This window comes from Dioscorea cayenensis, chromosome 16 (genome assembly GCF_009730915.1).
Source record: "Dioscorea cayenensis subsp. rotundata cultivar TDr96_F1 chromosome 16, TDr96_F1_v2_PseudoChromosome.rev07_lg8_w22 25.fasta, whole genome shotgun sequence".
In the NCBI taxonomy this organism is placed as follows: Eukaryota; Viridiplantae; Streptophyta; class Magnoliopsida; order Dioscoreales; family Dioscoreaceae; genus Dioscorea; species Dioscorea cayenensis.
The window spans coordinates 20,931,774-20,957,150 of NC_052486.1; the positions used below are offsets into that span (position 1 = coordinate 20,931,774).

The 25,377-nt window shown below is 32.2% G+C and overlaps 3 protein-coding genes and 1 non-coding gene across 4 annotated transcripts; 3 read left to right on the top strand and 1 right to left on the bottom strand.

Moving 5' to 3' along the window:
• The first annotated feature begins 436 nt into the window (after positions 1 to 436).
• LOC120278982 (putative glucuronosyltransferase PGSIP8) lies at positions 437 to 4,141 on the top strand. Its single transcript, XM_039285790.1, has 5 exons — positions 437 to 916; positions 1,932 to 2,190; positions 2,916 to 3,117; positions 3,207 to 3,354; positions 3,450 to 4,141. Exons 1-5 carry the CDS (start codon positions 651 to 653, stop codon positions 3,985 to 3,987), a joined length of 1,413 nt encoding a protein of 470 aa, XP_039141724.1. The 5' UTR covers positions 437 to 650; the 3' UTR covers positions 3,988 to 4,141.
• Positions 4,142 to 4,279: 138 nt separating this feature from the next.
• On the bottom strand, positions 4,280 to 7,055 carry LOC120278984 (peroxisome biogenesis protein 19-2-like). The gene is made up of 4 exons (XM_039285791.1): positions 6,947 to 7,055; positions 6,521 to 6,861; positions 5,183 to 5,502; positions 4,280 to 4,522 (listed from the first exon to the last, which is right to left on the bottom strand). Exons 1-4 carry the CDS (start codon positions 6,975 to 6,977, stop codon positions 4,483 to 4,485), a joined length of 732 nt encoding a protein of 243 aa, XP_039141725.1. The 5' UTR covers positions 6,978 to 7,055; the 3' UTR covers positions 4,280 to 4,482.
• Positions 7,056 to 18,564: 11,509 nt separating this feature from the next.
• LOC120279557 (proteasome subunit beta type-6-like) lies at positions 18,565 to 24,085 on the top strand. The gene is made up of 8 exons (XM_039286478.1): positions 18,565 to 18,806; positions 18,944 to 19,020; positions 21,100 to 21,155; positions 21,401 to 21,473; positions 21,887 to 21,998; positions 22,360 to 22,433; positions 23,478 to 23,552; positions 23,830 to 24,085. The coding sequence occupies exons 1-8, from the start codon at positions 18,704 to 18,706 to the stop codon at positions 23,971 to 23,973; spliced, it is 714 nt and encodes a 237-aa protein (XP_039142412.1). The 5' UTR covers positions 18,565 to 18,703; the 3' UTR covers positions 23,974 to 24,085.
• LOC120279879 lies at positions 20,768 to 20,871 on the top strand. Its single transcript, XR_005542180.1, has one exon. It is a non-coding gene; the product is annotated as a small nucleolar RNA snoR103 (small nucleolar RNA).
• Positions 24,086 to 25,377: the final 1,292 nt, after the last annotated feature.

The following is a 25,377-nucleotide window of genomic DNA, read 5'->3' on the forward strand; positions in this document are numbered from 1 at the left end:
TAACAGAAATACTTGGTTCAAGATTAAAAAACAAGAATGTGATAAATAGTGATTTTTTTCGGAAGAATAAAATTATTTAAATTAATTAAAAAATTTCATCTAATTAAATGCTAATTAATGAAAGTAATTAGAGAAGGTTATGAAAAGGGTAGCATTAATCACATGTAGGTTGAGTTGGTGGCATCTTTATTGCTATGTTTGTACATAATAATATCATAATATTAGTTACAAAGTTATTATCTGTAATTAATTTTATTATTTAAAAATTTTAGCTTACTAATGAAATTTAAAAGTAAAAATAAAAATTTTAATTATTCACTATATTTATATTATTTATAGCTACAAAGTTATTATCTGTAATTAATTTTTTTATTACAAAATAAAATAATATAAAAAAAGGGAAATTGTTTTCTGTTAAAAATAAAAAACGAAAACGGGAAACAGAAATCAGAGAATCCCGGGGCCAACAAAAACGCTCATTTCCCAACTTCTCATCTTCCACTCCGCTCCCACTCGAATCGCCGGCTGGATCTCCGGCGATGAGCGCCGGACCTCATGCCCGCCGGTGATCCACGAGATGAACCCTAGATCCCATTCCTCATAGCCACGAAGCACAGCTCATACGCTCGTTTCTAGCCTCTAATATCTCGATGGAGACGCGGCTAGGGTTTTCATGGCGGATTTTGGTAGTTCTCACGGCGATCTTGGCTGGGATTGAGTGTGGAGCGGTGGCGGAGAAGCCACGGGGAAAGCGGCGGCACGCCTACGCCTCGATGATGTACATGGGGACGCCGCGTGACTACGAGTTCTTCGTTGCTACTCGGGTGATGATGCGATCCCTCTCCAAGCTACGCGTTGATGCCGATCTCGTCGTCATCGCCTCCATCGATGTCCCTTCCCGCTGGCTCCGTGCTCTGTGAGCTTCTCCTTCACTTCCTCTCTTCCTGTGAACTTTTTTTTTTAAATTTATTTATTTATTTCAAATTTCTTTGATTTTGTTGGGAATTTTTAATTTCCGTTGTGAATCCAACTGCTGAGAAGACGTTGGGATTTGAATTTTCGATTGTCCCGTACAACACGGAAGGATCAAAATCCTCTTTTTTTTTCTTCAGATTTTATCAGAGAAGAAGTAGGAGGAGGTTCAATGGGGTTTGATTTTGTGGTTTTTTCTTTCTTTTTTCCCGGGATTTGTTTTCTTGTTTGCGTTTGAAGATGAACGCTTTCGTTGTTCTTAATTTGGTCAATTTATTTTGATTTTGGTTTTGATTTTTGATCTTCTTTTTTTGGTTTGTTTGTAATGTCTGCTTGTTTGCTAAGTCCTCTGGATTTCAAAAGGTGTGGACTTGGGAGATGTGATCTGTTGGAAGTTGGATTTGCCCTTGGCTTTCAATTGAATTGCTAGATTGCCATTGAGTTGTTGCTATTCTGGACCTCTAGTTGGTGGCTGGTAGAGAAAATTTCCACTCAAATGGTCTTTCATTTATTGAATTTTGGTAGAGAGTTAAGCTTGTGATTTTATTTTATTTTATTTTATTTTTTTGTGTGTTTTATTCTTGTTGTTTAGTGTCTAAAAAAACCAACTTTGTCTTGTTAAGAGTAATTTTTGATGATTTTCAAGGTTATGCAAAATACTTCACAATTTCGATGTCAGTTTTTGGAAGTATGCTATCTCTGGTTTCTGGTTCATGAGGTTGTGTACTTTTTTTTCTAGTGGAATTATAATGATCTTATAATATGTATGCCACACTGTTATGCTAGCTGAATAATTTAATTGCGTGCTTTGACTAGACTAGATGACCCAAGACTTTATGAGCTAAAACCAATTTCATTAAACCAAATGTCACTCCATTCTTTTTTGTACTTGTTTTGCAATAGAATGTGAAATGCATGAATATTTTCTCATAAAATTTAGTCTTTTATGTTATGAGCAGAAAAGAAGAGGATGGTGTCAAAGTGGTCAGGGTTGAGAATTTGAGGAACCCATATGAGAAGCAGGATAACTTCAATAGTAGATTCAAGCTGACTCTAAATAAACTTTATGCTTGGAGTTTAGTGGCTTATGATCGAGTCGTTATGCTTGATTCTGACAATATCTTCCTTCAAAGAACTGACGAGCTCTTCCAGTGTGGTCAATTCTGTGCTGTATTTATTAACCCTTGTATCTTCCATACTGGTCTCTTTGTTCTGCAGGTAAGACCCTCACAACTTGCTTTTAGAAATAGATTAGTATCTTATCAACATGACGATTGCATTCTTATAGATCATCACAATATTATATCAGCCAGGAGTTTTGAATGCTTCTCTTAGCTGATTATTATGCTGCTGTATGATGATGCTTACTTTATGTCATTTAGAATATCTGGAAAAGACAAATTGTTTGAGGAAAGGTTCATGTTAAGGACACATTTGGCATCCTCATTTTAATATCATAACAGAATTTGTCATAATCTGGTGTCATTAGATTGGAACCTTTGATCATATTGTTGGTAGTTACTAAATATTTTGAGCATGTCAAAGGCATGACCAACTCCATTCCTCTTGAACCATACCTTTGCGTCCTTTTCAGTTATCACACCTAATTTTAGCAATGTTGACCAGTTATTATATAAGATTGACTTGTTTTGGATGTGCTTTGTATCCCAAATTTTGTTCACCAACATGTCTGGATTACACATATTTACAACTCAAGCATATCATTAAGAACGTCACAGAGAGTTTACGTGCTGAATGCATGTTAACGTTAACTTCTCTACGAAAAATTTACTGAATTTACCACTCTCTGGTAAGTGTCACTGTACTGCCTTCACAGAAATACATAACTTAGTTCGTAATGCAAATAATGATATTTCATTTAGTTTAGATACCAAATTGAAATTCTCAGCGGTTGATATATTTCGTCCCATTTGGCCTTGCAGCCTTCAATTGATGTCTTCAATAACATGCTCCATGAGTTAGAAATTGGACGTGAGAATCCCGACGGTGCAGATCAAGGCTTTCTTGCCAGCTACTTCCCGGATTTGCTGGACCGTCCGATGTTCCATCCGCCTGCAAATGGCTCGAAGCTGGATGGCTTCTATCGCCTTCCCTTGGGCTATCAGATGGATGCTTCCTACTACTGTAAGTTCCTCAATGCTCCCTCTCTTCTACACATTTTGTAACCTTTGAATGATCATGGATATACATATTCTCTTGTTTCCGCATTGTAGATTTGAAGCTTCGATGGAGCATACCATGCGGACCGAACAGTGTGATTACATTTCCCAGCGCGCCATGGTTGAAGCCTTGGTATTGGTGGTCTTGGCCAGTCCTCCCATTAGGCCTTTCATGGCACGAGCAACGCAGAAAGAGTCTTGGGTAAGAAAAACATCAATGTAAAAAAATACAGTCCTTATCATCTTTTTGAAAGTTTGATACAATTGCCTCTGCAAACATGAATGATGTCCGTACAGGTATAACTCAGAGCTGCTGGTGATGCTGATACAGTCTGCGATGTATCTTGCCATCTTAGCAGTGACGCGGCTGGTCCGACCCAGTCTGACAAAGCTCTGTTACAACAGGAAACCGGAGAAAAGCATCGCATTGTTGCACGCTTCATTGAAGGTGGCAGGCATATGGTCGATAATGGCAGCATACACCGTGCCATTCTTTCTTGTACCCCGGACGGTGCATCCTGTATTAGGCTGGTCTCTTTATCTACTCGGCTCGGCAGCTCTGACCTCGATTGTGATCAATGTCTTTTTACTGCCAGGACTGTCAGTTCTCACACCATGGCTGGGAATCCTGGGATCATTGTTTGTGATGGCATGGCCTTGGTATTCAGATGGTGTGGTTAGGGCCTTGGCAGTGTTTGCTTATGCTTTTTGTTGTGCTCCCTTTGTATGGGGAGCATTGATGAAGATTTTGGGTTCCCTCCAGACACTAGTTGAGAGGGAGGCATTCTTTCCCAGGTTGGGGGAGTCTACAGAGCTGCCCAACAAGTTGTATTAAGAGAAGACAATGCAGAGAACTGCATGAATTTAGTGATGAAATTGGGATTTATTCTCACCTTTTCACTGATCAGTGAATGATCACTGATCATGTGTTGTTGTAAAACTAATACAGTCCAAATGCAAAAGAAAGCTAAAAGCAAATGCTTTGTTTTTGTTGTTGTAATTATGGGAATGGAAGTTTGCAGTTACTCATTGTCTTCTTTAGGCCAATTGCAGGCATTCAATCAGAAAAATTGCTTTATTTCAATCCTTTATGCATGAGTTATATAAGGTAAAATAGGGGGTATCTGTCCATCTAATTTTTTGCTTGGAACACTCCTTTGGGATCCAAACATTCATTTGAACAGTAAAGGCTATAATAAACATCTGTTTGATATAAATATTGCATTTTTCCTAACAGGAAAAAGCAACAGAAATGAGCCATTTGCACTCGGTAGCCATGTACTTATTGCCGTAAATGAGGAAAGGAAAGTTTGAAATGCAGCAGTGTGCTTCACATAATACAACACTTGGTTGGCTCCATATCCGGAGACCTACAGATACCACCAGAGAAAAGCACCAAGTCAGACCACACATTAGACTACAAAGGAAACAATCAGAAGTTGTCTCAGGTGACAAAGCAGAATCTGTGTGAACTATGGTTCTAAAACCCTGGATTTGACCATAGGCAATGCATTCAAATATTATTGAAATAAATAATCGTCATTCATAGTCTATTAAGGGACAACAATTTGTGGAATAGCTGAATAAGGTGACCAATTTTTCCCTATTTTTTTCTGGCTAACATAAATCTTCAAATTGAGTGTCTCCATTACCATGATTAAAAGTTTAATGGGAAGAACATCCTATGGATAAACTTCATCTCATACTTCCTTTCACAGAAGCAATAAAATAAATGGATACTTAAAAAAAATTTCTGGATAACAATCAAAGGTCAGAGATGACAAAGACAACAAAGTCTTGCCTCCAACTGATGCATTGGACCAAGAAATTGGACATGTATCATGTGCAAGTGAAAATTGATCCGAACCACTTATCTATTATTTCAGTACCACACGGCACATCTAACTGGTAATGCACCCGGTATCTCCCCAATAAAGTCTTATGGCTAACATCTAGAGCACATGCATTATGCTTTTTATTTTTGAAAAAACAATGTTGTGAGAGATGGGGAAAAATAATGAATTACTCACAATTGTCCTCCAAGATTGCGTAGATCAAGTTCAGGCGCAAGCTCTTGAACAATATCATCTGGAGGCTGACCACATTCCTGCATTTTTTGCATTAGATCAACAATATTATTGAAGTTATCAGGTTCATGCTCAAAAGCTTCATTCAACTTTAGTATGAGCTCATATTGTTGATGATAGCGGCCATATTCTTCCTTGCTTAATCCATCTTTATGTTCCTCCAACCACTTTGGATATCTTTCTCCAATTTCTTTCATCGGCTCATGAAGAATATCCTTAGACAAAAGCTGCTGCATTACAGTGTCCATAATCGATTCCATATCCTAGAAAAAGGAGTGATAATATATGTAAATAAGTACATATAAAAATTACTAAGAAAAAAAATAAATTTGAAAGTTCACGCAAACTAAATTATCTGCCATGATTATATGTGAAAAAGATCAAAAAGAAAGAACAAGGCAAGCACACTCAGGTGTTTATATGGTGAAAGGACCATTTATTGAAAACTAGGAACTAATGCTATACAGGCATTAAGCAATCTGCTATCAATGTGAATATTGAGGAAGCATGCTGTAAGAGAAAAATTTTTGTTCACTAATTCATAAAAACATAAAAGTATATGTCTGCACTTTGTATAAAAATGAAGGCAATATTGTTACTTGTCAGGTCATTACATGAAACCACATTACACCACATTATAGGATATAATAAACATACTAATCCATATAAACTTTCTTAAGCATGATTAAAAAAGCATTTATAAATTTATCTAATCAAAGAGGTTTCTTCAATTTTAGCAACCCCTGCAGACACATCTCAATTATTCTCAAAAGATACATTAACTTCGCAAAATTACTTGATGACATTAGTGTCAACAAATCATAAATGCTAAACATACATTAATTACAATAAAGGTTCAGATCATTCATCTTTAGACAGTTCCTTGAAAGCATGAATTCTCACAAGCCCCAAATCCTTTGGACTTCAAACAAGTAGTAATTTTTAGGGCTTGACAAATTTTTTTCACAACCTTAAATTTCTCCATTTTGATCAAGAACTCAAAAATAGAAAAACCCAACAACTAACAGTAATTACTACAAAGTTCCTGATCATTCATCTTGAGACACTTCCTTTAAAGCATGAATTCTCACAAACTCCAACTTTCCAAATTGATTTCAAGTGTTTGAAAGCTTTTCTCTCAACCTTAAATTTCTCTCTATTGTCCAAACAATCATGAACTCAAAAACAATAAAACCTTAAAACATCAACAATTCTGAAAAGAAAAGAAAAATCTTCAACAAATATAAAAGAATTAAATTATAAAATCCACAAATCACAAACCTGAGAACCAGTAAGCTCTTCAAACTTCTTGATGAACTCCTCAACCATCGCAGTCTCATCTTCCTGCAATCCATCAGCATCGGTTCCTCTCGTCCCGGCCGAAGCCGTGGCCGACTCCAACCCACGCACAGCTTCACGGGTCTGCTGGGTCAGCTTCTCCAACGCCTCCGACGCATGCGAGGACCCCGTCTTCATCGTAGCAGCGGCCGCCCTCTGCTTCACCTTCTTCTTAGCCTTCAAATCCGGCAATCCCAACCCCAATCCCTGCACCGGCGTCGACGAAGAAGCATTGCTCCTCCATTCAGGTGCAAGATCGATCTTTTTGAAGTCATCGAGAGCGCCTGCAAAGTAAAAAGCAAGATGAACATCAAGGATCCGATGAGAAGACGGAGGAGAGGAAGAGAGAGGGGTGAAGGGGGAGCGCACTGTCCAGCAGCTCGTCGAGGTCGTCGGCCATGGCTAGGGTTTGGAGATGAAGAAGGCTTCTTTCGCTTGTTTTTGGGTTCCTAGGCGTCGAAGCAACCGCGGCCGTCCAAAGCTTCCTCCGTGTTTTAACCGTAGTTCATCGACAACGGCGTCATCACATTAAGGGGGCGTTTGATTCACAATATTGATATATTATCATGGTAACAAAATTACTATAGTAATGTGATTGGTAATATTATATGCAAATTTACTAAAATACTTTTACATATAAAATTTTAAAAAATATAATTTAAAATATTTAGATAAATAAATAATTAAATTATAATATTAAAGATGATTTTTTACCAAATTTTAAAATATCTTTGTATTTATCAAATTACCCCTAAATATAAAATTTTGAAAAATATAATTTAAAGTATTTAGATAAATAAATAATTAAATTATAATATTAAAAATTATTTTTTGCATAATTTTTTAAAATACCTTTGTATTTACCAAAATACCCCTATATATAAAATTTTGAAAATTTTAATTTAAAGTATTTAGATAAATAAATAATTAAATTATAATATCAAAAATTATTTTTTTACAATTTTTTAAAATACTTTTGTATTTACCAAAATACCCCTACATATAAAAATTTAGAAAAGTTAATTTAAAGTATTTAAATAATTAAATTATAATATCAAAAATAATAAGGAAAAATAAAAACTAGGGAGTGTAATAAAGAATTAGATTAAATAAGTGGGGGCATAATTGGAAAAAAAAAACATTACACATTACCACAAACTTTGTAATCTGGATGGACAACTATTTTAGTGGTAATCACATTACTACTTTATTTGGTAATATTTCACTATTGGTAATCTCACATCACCATCAACATTACCACTGCTACATTAATCAAACATGATAATCTGAATACATTATCACCAGATTCCCAGTAATATTTTTACATTACCGCAAACCAAACGCCACCTAAATATATAATTTATCTATTTTTTAAAAAAATTATATAGTTCGATCTTTTAATTAAGTATATTTTAATTTTAATTTTTATTATGTGATATTTAATTTATTTTATATTTATATTGATAAAAATCAATGGAGATGATCCCTGGCTTTGCATGTTCTATATTATTTACAGAAATACGTATTTTGGGGGAAAAATGAAAAAAAAATTCCCTATTCTATTTTTTTATTTTTTTAATTATTAAATAAGAAAACGGGAAATACTCCGTCTTCGATTTTTTTAAAAAAATAATAATAAAAAGTGGAAAACGAGAGAAAAAAAAAAGTAAAAAACGGGGTTCTGTCTCCGTTTTCCATTCCACTTTTTCATTATAAAGAATATAATATATACTTTTATAAATATATATATATATATAACTCTCTACCGGCCATATTAACAAATATAATGTATAGTTATATATACACTTTACTAACCGTATATTAACAGCTATAAATATTTTTGTTGAATTATTTTATTATTATTTTTTCTTATATAATTCCTACTTCCCACTTCATACTATCTCCCCTTCCATTCTCATTTTCTTCTATTTTAATCTTATTTCAACTTCTAATTGTTTTGGTATTTTATACTTACATGTATATACAATTTCTGTTGATAATTTTTGATGACATTCTTAGGATTACAGAGTGATCATATTTCATCCATTTTGCCGGAAAAACGCAATATCTTTTAATACTTAGATAACCTTTAAATTAATTATTTATTAATAATTGTATTAAAACATTAGTTTCACATCATAATTATCTTATTAGCACCCCAAGCATGTTTAATTAGATAACCCACTATATTTTTAGTGGTAATTTTTGTATTAATAATTGTATTATGGCATTAGGATTTATGAATAATTTTATTATGCTTAATTAATTATTGTATTAATAATTGTTATATTAATCTTGGAGCATGTTTACTTAGATAACCTATTATATTATTTGGTTATTTTTTATTAATAATTGTATTATGTCATTATTTTATATTAATAATTGTATTATGTCATAATTATTAATCGTATTAATAATTATCTTATTAGCGCCACAATCATGTTTAATTAGATAACCCACTATATTTTTAATGTAATTTTTTTATTAATAATTGTATTATGTCATTAGGTTTTATGAATAATTTTATTATGTCATAATTAATTATTGTATTAATAATTGTTATATTAACCTCGAAACATGTTTATTTAGATAACCTAATATATTATTAGGTTTTCTCTTTATTTAATATGATTATGAATAATTTTATTATGTCTTAATTAATTATTGTATTAAGTCATTATTTTATATTAATAATTGTATTATATCATAATTATTAATCGTATTAATAATTATCTTATTAGCGCCCAATCATCTTTAATTAGATAACCCACTATATTTTTAATGTAATATTTTTATTATTAATAATTGTATTATGTCATTAGGTTTTATGAATAATTTTATTATGTCACAATTAATTATTGTATTAATAATTGTTATATTAATCTCGAAGCATGTTTATTTAGATAACCTAGACTACCTAGTATATTATTTGGTTATTTTTATTAATAATTGCATTAAGTCATTATTTTATATTAATTATTGTATTATGTCATAATTATTTATTGTATTAATAACTATCTTATTAGCACCCCAATCATGTTTAATTAGATAACCTACTATATTTTTAGGGTAATTTTTTTATTATTAATGATTGTATTACGTCATTGAGTTTTTTGAATAATTTTATTATGTCATAATTAATTTTTGTATTAATAATTGTTATATTAACCTCGAAGCATGTTTATTTAGATAACCTTATATATTATTAGGTTATTTTTTTTATTAATAATTGTGTCAAGTCATTATTTTATATTAATAATTGTATTATGCCATAATTATTATTCGTATTAATAATTATCTTAATAGCTCCCCTGACATGATTACTTAGATAACCATATATATTTTTAGGTTAGATTTTTATTAATAATTGTATTATGACATTAGTTATTATGAATAATTGTATTATGTCATAATTAGTTATTGTATTACTAATTGTTATATTATGGCCGAAGCATGTTTATTTAGATAACCTAGTATATTATTAGGTTAATTTTTTATTAAAAATTGTATTAAGTCATTAGTTTATATTAATAATTGTATTATTTCATAATTATTAATCGTATTAGTAATTATATTATTATGTATTAGTAATTATATTATTAGGTTAGATAGATGATGTATTATATAAATAACACACCAATGTTTATGGCTTGGTGTTCAATTAGATTTAATTTTTCGATGGCATATGTTCGGATTTATGATTTTTTCGTGTCTTATAATCAACACTTGCTTCAGTGTCATCCCCAAAGCTGTCACCATCGTCATCCTCATCGTCTTCACTGGATCGCCCATACCGGCCGAATTCAGTTTCATGAGTATCATGAAAAGAACTTGTTCCGCCTTGTAGATGTTGTGAATTAGTAAAATCAATATTGGGTAGTGGATCTTGTGCCCTCCACTCTGTAGAGAGCCTTTCAGGTTCATTAACTTGGTCATTTGGGGCCGTTTGTTGCTGGGAAGGAGCACTCTCGAAAGTTGCAGCTCTAAACTCCACGTACAATTCAATAATGCCAATATCTTGATTTCTTTTGTGGCAGTCGCACATCATCCGAACATCTTGGTCATTACGCAATTTGAATAACCGGTAGCAAATCTTACCGGATCTTAAAGAAATTGGGAGCGAGCCGGTGGTTGTCAGCAGTCTCAATACTTTCTTCAATGGATCTCTTTAAATGTTCATAAGAGATGTCGTCTTTGACATAAAAATATGATTGATCCTCCGACGAAAATATAATTGTGTCTTCACTGGCAATGATTGAATCATTGTAGTAAACCAACACAAGTGAAGTCTCTGCCATTGTTGAAGACAAGAAGAAGAAGTACAGGTGAGTGAGTTGAAAGAGAGTAAATAGTGTGCAAGAGTGAAAATGGGCTACAAATGTTGGTTTATATAAAAAGCTCGAATTTTGAAAATTTCATTTATGATCATTGCAAGTTTGACCGTCCTAATTACTGACTGGTGCAGGTTTGACTGACCTACTTTGTGCTAAGTATTGATCGGTGCACGTTTGACCGTCCTACTTTGTGCTAATCACTGAGCGGTGCAGGTTTGACCGACATACTTTGTGCTAATCACTGACCGGTGCAATTTTGTCCGACCTATTTTATGCTAATTACTGACCGGTGCAGGTTTGACTGTCCTACTTTGTCCTAATTACTTATCGATGCAAGTTTGATTTGTCCTAATTACTAATCGGTGGAGGTTTGATATATCTACTTTGTACTAATTACTGACCGGTGCAGGTTTGACCAATTTACTTTGTGCTAAGTACTGGCCGGTGCAGGTTTGACCGTCTTACTTTTTGTTAATTACTGACTGTGCAGGTTTAACCGACCTACTTTGTACTAATTACTAACATGCATGTGCAAGTTTGATCGTCCTACCTTGTGCTAATTACTGATCAATGCAGGTTTGACCAACCTACTTTGAACTAATTACTGACCGGTGCAAGTTTGACTGACATACTTTATGCTAATTACTGACTGATGCAGGTTTGACCGTCCTACTTTGTCCTAATTAATTACTGATGCAAGTTTGACCAAACTACTTTCTACCAATTACTGACCGATGTAGGTTTGACCGTCCTACTTTGTCCTAATTAATTACTGATGCAAGTTTGACCAAACTACTTTCTACCAATCTATGCCGATCACGAGGTTTGATCGAGTGTACTTTTGTACTAATTATCGACCGTCCGAGGGTTCGACGGGACCCTACTTTGTACTAATTACTGACCGGTGTATATTTGACAAACCTACTTTGTGCTAAGTACTGACCGGTGCAAATTTTACCATCTACTTTGTGGTAATTACTTACCGATGTAGGTTCGACCATCCTACTTTATGCTAATTACTGACCGGTACAGGTTTGACCGTCCTACTTTGCACTAAGTACTTACTGTTGCTGGTTTGACCATCCCATTTTATACTAATTAATTACCGGTGCAATTTTGACTAATCTACTTCATACTAATTACTGACCGGTATAGGTTTGACCAATTTACTTTGTGCTAATTACTAACCGGTGCAGGTTTGACCTACCTACTTGATAATAATTACATATAGGTGTAAGTTTTACTGTTATAATTACTGACCAATGCATATTTTACAGCCTCCTTTGTAATAAGTACTTCTCGTAATAATTTTTACTAGTACAAATTTGACCGTTTTATTTCTAATATTTTTCGTGATTTGTAGTTTTTTTTAATAAAACATTAAATATATATATCAACAATTATGTTTTAGTTAAAAAATTAATTATATAAAAAAGAAATTTATTAAAACTTAATGTGCAGCATGCAACCGTTAAGTTTTTTTTTATTAAAAAAAAAGGGAAAACGGGCTCCCGTTTTCTACTTTTATTTTTTTATTAAAAAAATACAAAAATCAAGAAAATGGAAGAAATTCTCTGTTTTTAAAATTTTTAATTAAAAAAAAAAGAAAACGGGAGGAATTTTCCAGTTTTCTATATTTAAAAAAATAAAAAAATTAAAAACGGAAAGTTTTCCGTTTTCCCAAATGTGCTTATTTTTTGTAAATAATCCCAAATATGCTTATTTTGGTAAATATATATTTTTTTGTAATATTTAAAAAAAGCCACAATCCTTTCATGATTTTTAGTGTTGAGTAGGTTATATTTTTTGGAATAGTTTTATAAAAAATAATTTTTAGAATAAGTTTAAATTTTTAAAAATAAAATAATTTGTTTGATTTAAGTATTTTTAAAACATATTTAAGAGAAAAAAAAAACAAAAGAACTCATTTCAAAAAAGTTTTGAAACACACATTTAAACAAAATTCAAAAACTTGTTTGATGTTATTCTTTCATGTAATTGATATTACAACATAATTTTGCTATGATTTAATAATTCTATGATTTAAATAAATTAATATAACAATATAGTTTGCAAAAATGAACATGAAATGAATATAAATAAAACTCATAATGACATTTTGTGATTATAATACATATATTTAATGTGTAATAATATATATATATATATATATACATATATAAATGAAGCATAAGTTCAATTTTCAGAATTATTATAATACAAATGCGTCCAATTTATAATATAATCGCAATATTTTGTTAAAGCTATTTTGAAAGTTTGTATGGAGGTATTAATTTTAGAATTTGATATTGAGTTTTTAACACACCAAATCAAGTGTTAATATTTAAAACTAATTTTTTTAATTCTTATTTATTTACTTTTGCTATGTATCCTTAATACATGATATTTTTTATAGGGGCTTTTGCAGGTGTACCTCTAAAAGATTTTGAAATTGCATATTTGCTCCTGAATAAAAGTTAATTGCATACATACTCTTGAATAATATACATAATTGGGGTTCAAATTAGTTGAAAAACCATCCATTAACAAACAACAAATATATAAAATTACCATTATACCATTGCATATATACCCTTGAAAAGTTTTTTAAGTTGTATAAGGGTTATTTTGGACCTTTTGTATATCTTAATCCAAGTTATAACCATAGCTAATCAAGTTTGATTACCGGAATCTAACAGTAGGGCATATCCATAATTACTTATATTTTTCAGGGATATATATACAATTATGTTTTTTCTGAGGATAAATATGCAATTATAGAACTTTTGAGGGGTTTATAACTAATTCTCCCTAAATAGGGACAAAGTGGTAAGAATCCTCCTCATGCATATCCTAATTCTATAAGATAATATGATTTCAAAAAAAAATGAAATCCTAATTCGTATCATGATTGCTTTTATTTGTGGTTGTTTGTATTTTTACATATTTAAACAAGTTTAAAATTTATTCTATACCTCTTGCATTGTTTTTAAAAATAAAAATTTAGAAAACATAGGTTTTAATTTTTAAAACACATTGTTTTCAAGAACATAAAAACAGTTCTTAAAAAACAATAATCAAACAGTTTTTATAATATTAAAATGATTTTTATAATATTATTCACACTAATGATATAATCACCATGTAATAGTTATTAATTTTTGACTAATTTCTGGAGTATGATATCTCCAAAAATCTCACAATTTAAACCTTTAATATTTATCATGTTTAGTTAATGTTGATTTAAAATTGATAAAATCAAACATTTCCTACTTCATTTAAAAATAATTTTAAAAATAACAAAATCAAAAATTGAATGCGTGAAATGTTATAAAAACTGAAAAACTTATATAGATTTTTTTGTTTATAAGCAAACTTCTTATTTATAGATAAACTTCTCATATAAATAATTTACTAATTGACAAAAATATGTTTTAATATATTATAAAATAAAAAGAATTTATTTATTTATTTATTTATTTATTTTTACAAGTTCGACAACAAACACCGTGTCAAAGCAAAGGGCCAAGCAAATAACTTATCTCTATGTTTCAATAGAATTTTTAATTAGGAATTTATTATTTGAGAATATATATATATATATATATATATATATATATAAAGTATGCGTTTGAAATTAATATATATATTAATAAATAAATAATAAATAATAAAATAGAATAAATAAAAAAAATAAAAAAAAGAAAGAAGGAAATTCAAACAAATATATATAAAAAAATAATAAGAAAATAAAAAAAAAGAAAGAAATTAATAATAAGGATCGAAAGAGTTTGAATTTAAATTAAAAAAAAATTCTCTGGTAGTTGAGGATTTTTTTGGGAGGGGAATAAGAGAAAAGAAAAAAGAACAGAAAAAAAAAGAGAGAGAGAAAAGGAGGAGATGGAAAAAAAAAATAGACATAAAGTTTTTTCAAGAGAAAGAAGACTGACGATGGAGGGAAGAGGAGGTCGGAAAAAGAAACAATAGGGAGAAGACGAAGAGGGACTGAAACTATTGAAAAAAAGGTATTATGTGCCTTGGACTATACAAGTATGCTCATATGTACCCTTTGATCATGATCTTGTTACCATGTACATTTAAATTGATAAGATGCATTCATGCCTTCACATGCACCGGGCTCACTTCTTTTTTTATATTTTAGGTCAAAATGTCAAAATGACCCCTCTATTTTGTGTTTTCTGCTCTTTTAGTCCCTCTAATATAAAATCTGTTTTTTTGTCCTTGTATTTTCACATTTTTGTCTTATGCATGTTAAGAACTCCATTTTCAATGATGAGCATGTGCATGCATGCATGATTTTACTGTTAGGTAATATCGCAAAAATCAAATAACATTAAAAGGGCATGCAGAAGCAATAATATATTTGCGATATATATTCTAATTGTTTTAATGTGCACCATAATTTAATTAAAAGGCCTAGAAAATTACCTCTTAATGATTTTCTTTCCTTTGATGCGACAAATTTATCTCTCGGTTAGGGTTAAAGAGACAATCTCCTCTTCTTCTTCTAATAGCGGCTAGGGTTAAAGAGGAAGAGAGAGCTAGGGGATTTTCTCACTAGAGAATTAATTGAGATAAGTCTATAGTTGGAGAGGAATCATATTTATAGAAACTTCATAAAACATGATAAACATTATTCAATTATGAGTTCTATTTAAAATATGAACCTTCATAATATAATAAACATCATTCAATTATGAAGTCCTATTCAAAATATAAACCTTCATAATATATGATAAACATTACCATAGAAGTTCTATTAGAAATATGAGTACTAATCTAAATAAAACCACTTTTATCTTTAAGTCCTCATAATTTTGATTATCCATTCTACTCCATCGAATTTAAATCAAAATTTAAACTTAAGACAAAAACCCTAGACCAATTTACGATTTCACTCATCCCATGAAGTAAAATTGTAAATTGACAATTTTACCCCTGTACTCAAAATGAGACTGATTCTTTATCCCTTTAAGCGTGACTCTCTAGGTTCGTTCCGATTGGCAATGGGAGGATACCAAAGGACGTGGGTGACACCTAGCTAGCCCTATGGTCCCACGTCGTAGCCCAATTGAACACGAATGAGTAGATCATTATGAACCTTTCCAATTATGATTACCATATGTGTATAAGTCTTTCATTCTTGTATCCCCACCGAGTGAGAGCCATGGTAATTGTCAAACTCACTGAACTCGATCACATGCAAAATAACTATAGTGGGGTGAGATTACCAAACTACCCTTCGTGTCCCACACGATTAGTTTGACTGCCTTGGCCAAGGTCTTCTAATCTCACATACTTATAGTCGCATAGGATACTGACTCGTTTACTTCCGAGAGAACGAATTCCTTCTTGGTGATCACTCACAGCTGCTACCTGCCCGACATAGTCGCACTTCGAGGTCGGGCCTACCAAAAGGTGAACTGAGCCTAACAACTCTAGTAGTAGACTAGACGTCACAAGTACATTGTGATCATGATACCTCAGGTCTAAGGTTCACTCCTATGATCATAACCAACAATCTCAATCATTGATTGTCAAAGAGTAAAACCCATGTGATTGATTGATGCGAGTCATGTTCGAATACACCAATTCCCAATGATGCATTTATGACATATGCTCCCACTATTCCATAGTGTTTAACTAGCATTTTTTGACAAAGTATATGTCATACAAATACTTATGAATATTTAATACCCAATTAAAAGTTCTCTAATTTATGAACTATTTAAGTGTATAAGTACCAAACCCTCCTAGTGCTCTCCTCTTTATTCCACAAAGAGTAGAAGGTTTAACTTAATACACATGGATTATGATGTTCAAAACTAATTATAATGTCATCACAAGATTTATATGAACATCAAAATAAATGTCTATTTAATAAGAATAAGAATGTATAATACAAATGAAATGCCTTAATACAAGTATCCTCGTTGGCATTTGAGGGCATAATCCTAACAATCTTCCACTTGTACTCAATGCCAACCAATATGGTATCTTACACCCATCTTCTCAAGATGTCGATCTAGCACGGCTTGTGATAGTGGCTTGGTGAGTGGGTCAGCTAAGTTATCTGCTGAGGCTATTTTCTGCATGGCTATGTCGCCTCTTCCAACGATCTCTCGAATGATGTGGTACCGCCGCTCAATATGTTTGGATTTGCTGTGAGACCTTGGTTCCTTGGCTTGTGTTATTGCTCCATTGTTGTCATAATAAAGTGATAATGGGAACTTCACACTTGGAACTACCTGAAGTTCTGTCAAGAACTTCTTAATCCAAACAGCTTCTTTCGCAGCCTCCGAAGCAGCCACATATTCAGCCTTAGTGGTGGAGTCTGCAGTGGTGCCTTGCTTTGAACTCTTCCAGCTTACTGCTCCACCATTGAGAGTGAATACAAACCCTGAAGTGGATTTCCTATCATCAATATCAAACTAAAAGTCTGAATCTATGTAACCATCCACTCTTAACTCTCCATTTCCATATATCAGAAGCATATCTTTAGTCCTTCTCAAGTACTTTAGAATACACTTCACAGATATCCAATGCTCCTTCCCTAGGTTAGCCTGGAACTGACTTACAACGCTGACAGCGTGCGCAATATCCGATCTTGTACACAGCATGGCATACATCATAGTACCCACTGCAGAGGCATAGGGTATCATACTCATCTCCTTTCTTTCCTCCTCATCCTGAGGACTCATAGACTTGGAGAGATGAACTCCATGCCTCACAGATAGAAGTCCTTTCTTAGAGTTTTCCATCCCGAATCGCTTCAAGACTTTCTTTAAGTAAAGGGCTTGGGAAAGCCCCATCTTTCTATTCACTCTATCCCGGTAGATGCGAATTCCAAGGATATATGTGGCTTCTCCCAAGTCTTTCATGGAGAATGTGCTTGAAAACCAAGATTTGACTGAAGTTAACATGCCTATATCATTCCCAATAAGCAGAATATCATCTACATACAATACCAAGAATGATATCTTGCTCCCATTGACCTTCTTATAGACACACGGTTCATCTTCATTCTTTATGAAACCAAAAGTTTTAACAACTTCATCAAAACAAAGATTCCAATTGCGAGAGGCCTGTTTAAGTCCATAAATAGACCTATTAAGCTTACACACCTTATGAGAGTCAGCCTCAGATACAAAACCCTTGGCATGTTCCATGTAGATTTCCTCCTCGAGGTATCGATTTAGGAACGCAGTCTTGACATCCATCTGCCAAATCTCATAATCTAATTATGTGGCTATCGCAAGCAAAATTCTGATGGATTTGATCATAGCTACTGGAGAAAAGGTTTCTTCATAGTTAATGCCCTCCTTTTGACTATACTCTTTCGCCACTAGTCTGGCCTTATAGGTATTCTTCACTTTGCCATCCGGACCAATCTTTCTCTTATAGATCCACTTGCACCCAATAGGAACTATCCCTTTGGGACAATTTATTAGAGTCCAAACTTGGTTCGAATACATCGAATCCATCTCTGCTTGCATAGCAAGTTGCCACATTGCATAGTCCGCATCCATCATTGCTTGGTCATAAGTAGAGGGATCATTTCTTGATCATAAGATTATTTAAACAAATTAATCTCATAAATATAAGCTAAAAAAATACATATAAAAAAACACTTTACTTAATATAAACTTCTCCGCAGGGCTTGCAACGCAAGGCAAGGCTCCTCCGCTAGGGTTTGCCTCACACTCTTTCTTGCTCTCCAATCCATTGCTCCTCGAGCTCTCTTTCTCTCTCTCTCTCGCTCGCTCGCTTCATGGAAGGCTTGCATAATGCTCCCCACTCGATGGGAACTACGATCATCGGGGTTACCTACGATGGTGGCGTTGTTCTTGGTGCCGACTCGAGGACCAGCACAGGTATCTAACTTTTTGGTTTTTTTGGTAGATCTGAAGAAATTTTGGGGAAAAAGAGGATTGTCTTCTTTTCCTGGGTTGGATTTGAGCTCGGATTTGTGTTTTTTTAATTTGATTTTCTTCTGATTTTGTGTGTTTAGGGATGTATGTCGCCAATCGGGCGTCGGATAAGATCACTCAGCTGACGGACAATGTCTATGTCTGCCGTTCTGGATCGGTATTTCCTGATCATTCTGTGGATTATCTAGTTGGTTATATGTATTGCTTTATTTTTTTTTCTCATGATATCAGTCTTAATTTGTTTGAATTGTGGCTGGATTTGCTCTGTTTTGTGAGGATTCACTATTCTTCTTTCATTGAATGGATTATCTTTTGTACATGTTTAGGTTTTGATGATCGTTGGCTTTGGTTTTGTACTGTTTTATAGATTGACTTATCTTTTTGTTTTTTTTCCATTGAATGGATTATCCGTGTATTTGTTCATTTCTCATTCATTTTTATAAATTATTGGTTTTAGTGCTTGTTGATTTTGCTCTATTTTACAAGGCTTCTTTTCTTGTTTTTTCATTGGATTTATTGTCTGTATTTCTTGTCTTCTCATGCATATCAGCGCTAATTTGTTCAAATGATTGTTGGTTTTACTTTGTTTAATAAGGCTTCATGTCTCTTTTCTAATTTTATGGACTATTTGTGTATTATATCAGCATGATTGGCTTGATTGATTGCTGGCCTGCCTCCCTCTGTGTTATAATGCTTCACTTCTTTTTCTTCATTGAATGGATTATATGTCTATTTCTTGTTTTCTCATGTATATCTGAGCTTATTGATTTGAATAATGGTTGACTTTGCTTTGTTGTATGTGGCCTCAGTCATTGGATGGTTTATCTGTGTTTTTTGACTTCTCATGTGTATTGATGATAATTGGTTTTTCTTTATTTAGTAGGGCTTTGCTTCCCTTTTCCTTTAAATGTTACTTTTGTTTTCTTTGTGGTTTCGTACTGTTTAATAGCAAGGTAGTCAAATCGAGATTCGAATCGTGAATCGAAATTCTAAATTTGCGAATCGAGTATCGTGAATCGAATCGAATCGTAAGATTCGGTTCAACATTTCAAAGTCATATATATATATATAACATGATTATATATAAAATAAAAAAATAAAAATTCTAAGTCATGAATTAAATATAAACTAGTTTGGAAGACATTTTCTTAGTTTGAGATCCTGTTTTGAGCTTAGAAGACATTTTCAAGTATTAAGCAAACCTATATATATTTAAAAAAAAACATTAGTTATTTTAAAAATAGTTCAGATTTAAAAATTAATATAATAATCACAAAAAGATTAAATTATGTTAAAGATTAGTTTTTAAATTAAAAAGATTTCTTTTCATAATAAGATAACAAATTAATTTGATATTAAAATTAAAAAAAACATTATCTTTTAATTAATCTTTGAATTTGTTTTTGGATAACAAATTTAAAGATTAATTAAATAATCACTAATTTAAAATTTTTTTATAATAATTAAAATAGTTGGTCGCATGCATTATAATAAAGAATTTAAAAGAAAAAAAGAAGAATGTCGAGAAAGATGAAGAGATGGTATAAAATGCCTTTGTTGAGGATGTTGGAATAAAACAACAAAATTTCTCCTTCCTCCTATGTTTCTTACTCTTTTTATTCTTCCTTTTCCTTTGATTTTCTTTTTTTTTTTTAATTCAAAACTTGTATTAACTAGGAATCGTTGATCTTCTCAATTCATCATTCATGTTGATTCGACCGATTCGAGACAGATTCAAACGATTCATTCACGATTCTAGATCAATTTCGATTCTTTTATAAGATTCGAACCGTTACGGATGAAAAACGATATGAATCGTAAGATTCGTATCGAGAACCGTACGATTCTAACTACACTGTTTAATAGAGAAATGAAAAAAAAAATGTCCTAATTCTTGGTGGGGCACATAAGTTGTGTTCTTGCTGTAAATATGGGCATAAAGCAATTGGTGGAATTTAGGTGGGCCTTTGCTAAGTGTAGAAGACCCATAAAGGACTACCTTACATTGATTTTGTTACCCTCATTGATGTGTTATGTTAAATATGTGCACTTATTGATGTGAATGATGGTTGATTTTGCTTTGTTATATGTGGCCTCACTCATTGAATTTACAAATTTCATTGTATGTTGCCTCACTTCTCTTTGTTGTATGGCTTGTTTTCTCATGTGTATCTGCACTTATCTGCGCTTATTGATTTGAATGATGGGTAATTTACAAATTTCTTTTTCATGGCAGGCTGCTGATTCCCAGATCGTTTCTGATTATGTCAGATATTTTCTTGAGCAGCACACGTAAGTTTATAGAATTGTGTTTCGTTGATGTTATATTTGTCGCGTTCTTTTTCCTTCAAGACCTGTTTTCGACAGTAAATAACATTGCTATTCTTATCTCTTTGTTATATGTGTTTGTCATGTACCCTTTTATAAATTCCCTCTTGTTGAATTGGTGTTTATATCCCAATAAATGTGTTATATCATTATGGTTTCAATCATGTGTAAAAAATTGTGTACAATTTTTTTTTCCTTTTTTGACACAGTATTCAACTGGGGGAGCCGGCAACAGTCAAAGTTGCTGCCAACTTGGTTAGGTTATTGTCATACCAGAACAAGGTAATCCTCATTACCAACTTATATCTTGGAAATTGAGTAGTTGGGATTATTTCTATACCACAAGGGATTTCAGTTTGGCTTTAATGGTAACGACATTGTATCATTACCTATGTAACCTTTTTTTATTTTTGTTAAATTATTTCGCCGCCATAGAACTTTCCTAGTATGGCTGCATGTTTACCCTATTACCTGGTTTTAAGCTTAAAGAGGTAAGCTCTTTCTGTAGACAAACACTTATGTGAGCATGTTCTGTATGTAAAATATAAGCGCTAGTGTTCTGTCACCTGTTTGCTACTTTTCTTTCAAATATAGCACACACGGCATATGATCTGTAATATAATCACATGACTTGATGAATACTGTGGTTCTTTTGTATGTTTTGTTCTACTCTCATTTTCACCATTCATTTTCAGAACATGCTTCAAACTGGCCTCATTGTTGGTGGCTGGGATAAATATGAAGGGGGGCAGATTTACTCAATTCCGCTTGGAGGGACTATCTTGAAGGAACCTTTCACTATTGGCGGTAACTATACCCTTTCAAGAAAGATCTAGATTTGGCTGCATTCTTGCTATATCATTCTTTGACTGTGCATCTACCCATTGATTTTCTTATATGGCTGAATTATATAACCTCTTTATGGGGTACCTAGAGTTTTTGAGCTATTGTGTGAATTTTGATTACCAAACAGTCCAAGTCCAAGTCTAACTTTTTGTTTTTGGTTTTGTTGTGTTGGAGTTGGCTTTATATCTTTGTAAAGTTTTACAATTTTTAACTTCTTTCATGATTACCGTAACTGCCTTCCATGAGCTGATCTGCTTAGTGGAATATACCAATATGATGATTGAATTTGTGTCTCTGCTGCAATGAAAATCGTACCTTACAGGATCTGGTTCCAGTTACTTGTATGGTTTCTTCGATCAAGCATGGAAGGAAGGCATGAGCAAGGAAGAAGCTGAGGTGCGCATCATGGTTTTATGTTGTGGTTCCAGTGTTCTGAATTCTACTTTGGTTTGATTATTTCCATGATTTTTTGACTTTAGCCCATATTTATTCGACAGTAAATTACTAATAGGAGACCTGTGATTTTTGTCTAAGAAATGTGGGAAAAACATTGAAATGCAAGTGAAACCTAGACAAGCAAAGGAAATTGATTCATAATGTTTATTGTTCTTTCAAATAAAGTTTTCAGTTTTATGTCCTGCTTTTTCTGCATGGTTTATAGTTGTGTAATGTTCACTGAGGGATCTATGTATTGATGATAATTACATAGCCCTATGATGCCAATGTGGAATTCAAGATAATGAAAATGATGATAAGTTGCTTGATTATTTTCAATAGAGTAATAATGCCCATTTGTGGATAAAAGCCGGAGCCAGAGCTGGATTTCGCCGAAAACCAAAATTGTCCAAAGTTTTGGTTCAACTGAAATTTAAAACCATGAATCAAATTGCTAAATTATTAATATTTTGGCTTTTATTTTCAAGATCATTGAATGAATTGTTAAGGTGTTACAAGTGCACTTGTTCCATATGTATCCAATTTTCACTTGATGCAGCATTAACAACTCTTATTAGGGCAACAAGATCAAAGGGTCTCATCCTAGATCAAGCAACTGTTTTTCAAATACCATTCAATATATTTAGTATACTCTGTAAATCTAAGATGATTTGCTTGATAGTCACCACTTATGGTTGTTGGATTTCTTTTCTCTTTTATACTCCTATATTTTGGAAATCTTTTCTGATTCAGTCACTGCCTACCATCTTTTTATTCCTTTCTTACAATACAATAGACAAAACTCTACTGGATCTTGGTTGTTGGAAAAAATAATATTGAGGTTGTATATGAATGAAACCTACTCAAAAGGATGACCTAGGATTCCATCTTGAACTTTGTGATTAGGATAGAGTGCAATAGTAATAAAAAAGAACTTACTATTTGATTGCTCCTTGTGATACCAGCCACTCATTGTTAGTCTTTAATTTTTGTTGCATAATGCAGAAATTGGTGGTGAAGGCTGTTTCTCTTGCCATTGCTCGTGATGGTGCGAGTGGAGGCGTCGTCCGCACTGTGATTGTGAGTATCTTATTCAATTCCGTCATTGTGTCAGTTTCTTTTCCTGTAAATTGAAACAGTTATACATTTGCCAGAACTTGAAATCATTATTTCTGTTACCAAGTAATCTTGATGATCATACAAAATGCATGTGTGTGTATATATGTAACCAAAACTTTGCTGTATCTGATTTATAGTCATCTGTAGATTTCATACTAAACATGCACGGTAAACTCTTTTACTATCACATGTTAAATCTCTGGCTAATAAAATTTTACTGGTTTTACTGGTTTTGCAGATCAATGCTGATGGTGTTACTCGGAACTTCTACCCGGGCGACACACTCCCATTGTGGCACGAGGAGTTGGAGGCGCATAACTCTCTTCTCGACATACTGTCGTCAGGAAGCTCAGCTGAGAGCCCAGTGCCCATGAGTACATGAGATATGGTAGATGATGGCAAATTTTTACTTGTTTGTTTTGTTTGAACTTTTCAAATTCATGTAAAAATTGGATAGTAGTAATTCATCATCGAAATAGTTTCCCTTCGTTACATAGTTCTTTAAAATTTTCACTATTTGATAGAGTTTTAAATTTTTAGTTTTTTATTTTTAAATATAAAATGAGAGAATTATCAATTTATTCTCCTTTTTTTTTTGTTTAAAGAGAAATCATGTCTGGAGTCTTGAGCAACAGAGTTCTCCAAATAAATGTACTATTAATTTTTTTTAATTATATTAAATATATCATGAAATATCTTTGAAAAAAATAGAAAAATAGACCCCTATATAAATATACACACACATATATAGCAGAAGTTGTGTTTTCAATGTAACATATATGTACATATTAGACCCACATATATATATATATATATATATATATATATATATATATATATATATATATATAAAATGAAAGCGTGTTTTTTAAAGACGTCCGTTATTATGAAATACAATAATTAATAATAATTTTACACTATATATACATATATATATATATATATATATATATATATATATATACATACTAATATATAAAGCCCTTCCATGCCATTTGGAGCATGTTGGTTGGTATTTTTTTTTCTTTTCAATTTTTCTTGAAGCTCTTAAAGGCCTTCCATGCCATTTGGAGCATGTTGATTGGTCAATTTTTTTGAATTATTATTATTATTATGATATTATGTTAAGATTGATTGATGAAATTTGAGCCTAACTTTTGAAGCTCTTAAAGCCCTTCCATGCTATTTGGATCATGTTGATTGTTTTTTTCAATTTATTATTTTAATAAATTGGAGTACAATTTTATTTATTTTTAGCAACTTCTTTTTAATGTGTTATTGGTAATGCATTATTTGTAATGGACATGTTGGTTCACAAGTGCAGAAATCCATATATAGTAATGTTGGTTTATGATATCTCATATTGAAGAACATGAAATACATCATAATGAGGTATCGGTTAAATTCTCAAAATCCATGCTAGCCTAAGTCTAAACGTTTTTTTAAATAAATTACTAAACAAATAAATGAATGAAAACAATGAAATTTTAAACATTGCTTCAAAATTCCATTACAGATAAGATCCATTACAGAAGTTCTGTAAACAAATTAAATTCATATTTCCATCTACAAATATGACTACAAAACTCTTTCACTAATTCATCTTCATCTAACCATTCATTACAAATGATATCATTTACTTTTCGACCACACAAATGGCTCTCAGGCTCCCATCTTTTTTTTTTCTATCCATTTACGTTCTATACTCCATACTATATCTCTAAATAATTTTGCAGCAGAATATTTGCAATTATTCATCCTATAATTACCATATTTTTTGCTTTCA